The 5,936-nt window shown below is 39.5% G+C and overlaps 1 protein-coding gene across 1 annotated transcript; it reads right to left on the reverse strand.

Annotated features, from left to right (window-relative positions):
• Window positions 1-843: 843 nt before the first annotated feature.
• On the reverse strand, window positions 844-5,936 carry lin7c (lin-7 homolog C (C. elegans)). The gene is made up of 5 exons (XM_034580675.1): window positions 5,716-5,936; window positions 4,341-4,459; window positions 4,134-4,205; window positions 3,805-4,014; window positions 844-3,532 (listed from the first exon to the last, which is right to left on the reverse strand). Exons 1-5 carry the CDS (start codon window positions 5,750-5,752, stop codon window positions 3,365-3,367), a joined length of 606 nt encoding a protein of 201 aa, XP_034436566.1. The 5' UTR covers window positions 5,753-5,936; the 3' UTR covers window positions 844-3,364.

Raw genomic sequence — 5,936 nt, forward strand, 5'->3', positions numbered from 1 at the left:
ACATCACATTTGTCCACACAGCCTTTAGGTCATAAATGTCAATAACATTCTGCAGCAAAACTATTTTTCACCAATACAAGTTTTGCCATGACCTTGCATAGATAGTTGATTTGCAGTACTGTGTGTGTCTGTGCTGTATTAGATTTTATCCCAAAAATTAAGGAGGTGTCATCAGGAGTTTGGTTTCAGGATTTAAAGAGAACACACCTGGTAATTCTACATGTATGTTAAAGTAACACACAATTTCATTTAAGTTGCCCACACCTTCTACTGGGATCACAGTGCTGCAGGTAACCTGACATTTCAAGGAACAGCAGACTGACATAGGACGTTTAGCGTAAGTTCTCTCAGGGAGACTTTCTCTACCATCCTCTTTTCACACTTCTCTCTCTCCCGGCCTCTTCTGATCAGCTGATGGTTAGGTGTTTACTGTAATCCAATCAGCCAATCACGCAATGCTTTAAAACTTTAAACCTGCTCTGTCAATGTCAGGAGTCATTTCTATGATTCGCTGTGACCCTCCTCCTCCTCCTCCTCCTCTTCGTCCTATCAACCACCATTAGTGTGTACATCCTGAGGTTGAGTCTCCTACACTACACACGCCCTCACCTGCTTTCAACCTGGACCATCAGGCGTCTGAGAACCAAACGGACTCATTTCTATCACTTCCTTCTGTTATTGTGAATTGTGTTCCCTTTCAACTGAAGTCTCTCCTGAAGTAAACTTATAATATATGAATGTAGAGGCTGCAACAAATTTCAATTTGCAAATTGCTTTCTTTGAATGTTACTTTTGCAAACAACAATTTCAGTTCCAATTATTAAGGAAAAAAATATCACATCATCCCCGAATTAAACTCACTTTATTGTAGAAAAACAACAACCAATATTTCCCTAATCTTGAACTGACAATGTTTTCTTTTTTTAAACATTCAGTGATGCAACCCATTTAAGGACATTTTCCAGATCCCTGAAACACACACACACTCATATTCTGGTGAAAACAATATAAATAATTTCATGCTAAAATCTACCTATGGACTTTAACACCTTTTAGTAAGCTATTTACAGTTTGCTGGAGAAATTGACTGAAAATGTAACAGTAAGTTGAACCTTCATGTATGTTAGGAGATGGCAGGGAAAAAAAACAATGAATGAAAAACAGAGAGAAAAGCGTTGGAATTACTTCATCACACAAGCGAATGGAAACTATCAGTGACATAATTTCAGACGCCTCGGTCACAATAGCTGTGCAGCTGTTTATCGTCATCATGTCAAGTCTTGACAACTGGTGCCAAAACAATTTGAAAGTGACAAACTTGACTGGATGTCCATTTAACAGTGCACGGCATAAAAAAAAAAATGAAAAGAATGCTTCAACACCAGAGGACAAACAGTGCAGGACGTTAATGACACCATTCAAAGAAACACAGAAGCTACAGCGAAGCTAAAAGCTTTCCTGCTTTCACACACGGTTACGTTACTTTATCCTCCTTCCTTTTAATAAATAACTATCTCAACTGCCACCTTCCTGTCTCAACTATGGGATTTGTGGATCCTGAGACTGGAAAATCGTATGGCTTGCTTAACTATAGCCTAGTTTGAGGGATGATGTATGCTATATACAGGATATTGCCTCTACCATGGAAACAAAACACTAGTGTGGATAAGTCTCTTAAATGAAAGTTTGTTGTCACACTAAAAGAGTGAATGAGGAGGGTTCGAACAGACAATTACTACATTAATGTTCCCTTTGTTGGAATAGCAAGAAAAGTCTTAAAATAAATACTTTTGTTAATATATATTGAATAATTAAATATTGTAAAGAATGGAGCTTTAATAGGGCAAAGACAGTTGCTAAAAATAATGAAAAGAAATGACAGAAATGTCTTGGTACTGTATAGCAACAAATATATTGTCAGAGCCAGGTAGGCTGTCATAAGTCATTGTTTAACTAAATGATTAAAATCTACAGTTGCACTATTTGAATGTTGATCCTGATTCCAGTCCTGGTGTTATGGATATGATAAACCACTTAAAGGTCTTAATGCAACCAAGATATACAAATCCAAAAGTAGCGAAGGCTTCATTTCAGACACACTTTTTGTTTTGAGTCAGACGTTGAGAAATAAAATGTTAAAAAACAACAGATGTTCAACATAATGCCCTAAAGACTGTATAAAGTCATGATGAATGGCCATGAACAACGTGTGCGATATCAGCATCTGCCATTTCACTCATGAAAACAATGACGACAGCTCACATTACTGTAACAAAGAGATTGCTCGATATAATGAATGTCTTACTTTGCTTTGTACCGTCACTAAATGACGCAAACAGCACTAACAAGCAGATTTAAGCAAAGATCACAGACAAATGTTATGTAAATGTTCTGTACCTGACTAAAGAAAAACACAACGTATAAAATCCTGATTCACGTCAAGAAAAAGGAATCAGAAGCTGAACAGGTTTCATCTTGTGTCATGCTGACTGCAGAGATTATGCTTGTGAAGGTTTACTACTTAGATAAAAGTAAAACTGTGAGTCTCTATGATGGCAGGAATTAGTTCATGATTTGCTGAGACCCTTTTGTATCACTTACAGCACCTACTGAATGTTTTTAACAGTGTGGTATGACACAAAGAAAACTTAACCCAGAGAAAGAAACCGTCCATATTATCCATCACTGTTGATTATATGGGTCCTTTCCGTGGTTTCCCTTGTTATCAAACATGTTTTTTTAACAAATTCACTGACACCAACTCCTCCAGCTATTCTGGACTTGCGTTTAGAGTGGCCGTTGAATTGAAAATGTATTTATACTCAACTTAAAAAGATCTTTGAAAATAACAGTTGCAGAACATGTAGTGATTCCTGCCACAAGCATTTAATAACCAGTACTCGACTTCAAACCATTTGAAAGAAAAAAAAATGAACAGTGAACACAGTACATAGGATGAACGTGTTTGCCCTGAGGCACTTGGTAGTGGCTGATAAAAGAATTAAAAACACTACCTTTCCAGTAAAAGAAGCTCTGAAGATGGTCACAAAAGTACTCATACTTGCATTCAAATTGTCAATTTGAAAATAATGCACACGTGTGAGAGACCACCTACACTGACAATCGTGATCATTCTAGTGTTCGTCTAGAGTCGTAGTGTCTATTACAGTAACAATGTTGAATAGTAAAAATGCTACAGAGAAGGGTATAAGCACAATGTAGGGAATGAGTGAGAGGCAACTAAGACTTATGTATGTTATGTTTTTTGGGTCGGGAGATAAGAAAGAGACCAGAACAGATGGCCAGAAGGCTAGAGGAGGGGAGGAGGAGAGACATGGGAGCTGGACATCAACATGGGAAAATCCTACTGGGGATAGTTGTTCTGTTGCCGGCGCTTCGCCGACCTCATTTTCTCAAAGCGGGACTCCATTTCCTCGAGGACTTTGGGGGTGTACCTTACTACCAGCTTCACTGTGCCCTGAGCTGCTTTGAGGAGTTCCACAGCTTTCTCATGGTGCTCGCCTTCAACACTCTGGGGGAAAAAAAACAGATATACTGTAATACAAGACACAGACATACAAGATTATTTTATGACTTTATAATCAAAAAGATATATACCATGGGTAATTGTTTATCTCACGATGCACTCAATATGTAGGAAGCAACAGTATTGCCTCAGTATTTTACAGGTACTGGGTATAGATGAACTGAATTGGATCAGTGCATCCCCAATGAGCTGTACACAAACTGAAAATGAAATGCATGCCACACTTTGTATGTAGTGATTCTGTGAATTCAACGTACCACCCCATTAACAGAGAGAAGCTGGTCGCCTCTCTTCAGGCCGCCATGACGGTCAGCGATGCCTCCTGGGATGATCCGTGAGATGTAAATAGGGGAATTTTGCTCCTTTCCACCCATGATGTTGAAACCAAGACCTTCTTCCGTCTTCGGCAGTTCCACCACACGTGGATGTGAGTGACCCTCACTCGCTGCAAAAGCTGCCACAGTAGCCTACGAATGAACAAGTAGTGATGTTAAAAAACAAATAGTTTGAAATTAAGAGTAGTTAAAAGGCCAGCTCAAGTCAAATGCTTGTATGGGAGATGACAACTTGGATGACGAGGGTCTACCTTGGCTGTTGCGTTGGCCCTGACCTCAGGACTGCTGTTGATGTCCACCGTTTCATACACATGTTCATACACCTGAGGAGACATTGTTGGGACAATATGTCATCACCACATCTCAAAGCAATCACATCAAATTCAGCCTTTCAAGTTTAACATCACAAGAGAAAACAGGAGGTAAGTGTTGTAAGAACAGCAAAGACCACGTCTCACTTCTCTGACAGCGTTACAGAATTCACTCTGTAAGACCCTCTGCAGCGCCTGCAGCTTCTGGGGGGGCACTTCCCCCGTCCTCTGGAGCTTATCAAGCAGTTCAATGGCACGGTTGATGTCTGTCAACGAGAGCAGAAATAGCACCATCAAGGTTTTCACTACTCTGCAAATAGAAACATTTAACACTGGACACACACACACACAACACTGGAAACTATCTATTAAAAGCAAAACTGGAATAAGCTTGTTGTCAATTAACACGTTTTTAATTAGTTGGAGACTAAATTTATCTTTTCCTTCAAAACACATGCTCTGATTAAAAGGGATTTGTCCCTGTGGAGAGAGTTGTCTTGACTTGGATAAAACAGTGTTGTTATTGCTGGGTGACATGGACCAAAATTCTATCTAAATAAAAATTGACCTAACAGTTAATATTGATGATTATCACATTAATATTTATTACAAGTTTAAAGATGGATTTTTGCTTCGGAGTGAAGGTTGTGGTTTAATCTCTTCCCAAAGAGCAGAGAATGACAAACACTTGATACACAGCAGAACCTTTTTAATTGTATCACTATACAATGAACCTGTGTTATATATTATCAATTAAAATTATAATGCAATAATTTTGTATACGACTTTATTTCCCAGCCCTAATTGTTATGAAGCAACCCACAACATATCACGCTTCATATTTCATTTCAGACGAATCATTAAGTCATTTTCCTCAAATTTTCTGTCTGTATTTTAATCTATATTCCATTTGTGTCCCTTGTGTCTGCGAATTGCTAATGAGATCAACCTTCCTCAATATTTCCGTAGATCCAGAGACTCGCAGATGATTATTAAACGTATGTATGTTTGTGTAAATCTGGGTTTTCTCTGCTGTGTTAGCAGACGCAGCAGATGCTAATGTCAGTGTTGCGTTATAAGATCGACTCAGGTTGAATAAACAATGCACTGAATTCCTCCTGCTCATCATCGCTGCTAACGACGATGGAGGCGGTGGAACTAAGTGAATGGAGCTCAGTGTGTTCGCTGCTGACTCTCATCGACCCTTTAACAAACCAGCTCGGTTCACTCCCTGTTTTAACTCATATTAGCCAGTTAGCTGCTGCGCAAAGTGAAGCGATATAACAGCAGAAACTGACGATAAAAATAGTTCGTTGCCAAAAAATACACGCAATTGACCAAAGCCGTTAAGTTGTCAGTAAGACATTGTTAGTGCAGTAAAATGTGGCTAAATAATAACGTATGCAGCCCGAAAGAACAACAATCAGCTGCATTAAGCGAATGGTGGCTAAGCTAGGCTAACGCCTCCCTGCTATCACAACAAATATTCCTGAGCTAACTCTAGCTAGCGCATTAACTTTACCTCTTTCCAGCCGCACAGGCTCCCCGAGCGATGCCATCCTGATGAGGTGAGGCTGTTTGGTGTCAGGTAGACGTTGCGTTAAACGCTAGATGTGGGGAAACTAAAGTTGGTAATCCTGGCTAACCTTACGCGTGCTTAACTCGGGCGATAAATCAGATAAGCCAAGTTAGCCGGCTAGGCTAGCTGCCAGTGTCACGGTGCGTTCACTAATCCTCGGAAAG

The sequence above is a fragment of the Hippoglossus hippoglossus genome, chromosome 3 (assembly GCF_009819705.1).
Source record: "Hippoglossus hippoglossus isolate fHipHip1 chromosome 3, fHipHip1.pri, whole genome shotgun sequence".
In the NCBI taxonomy this organism is placed as follows: domain Eukaryota; kingdom Metazoa; phylum Chordata; class Actinopteri; order Pleuronectiformes; family Pleuronectidae; genus Hippoglossus; species Hippoglossus hippoglossus.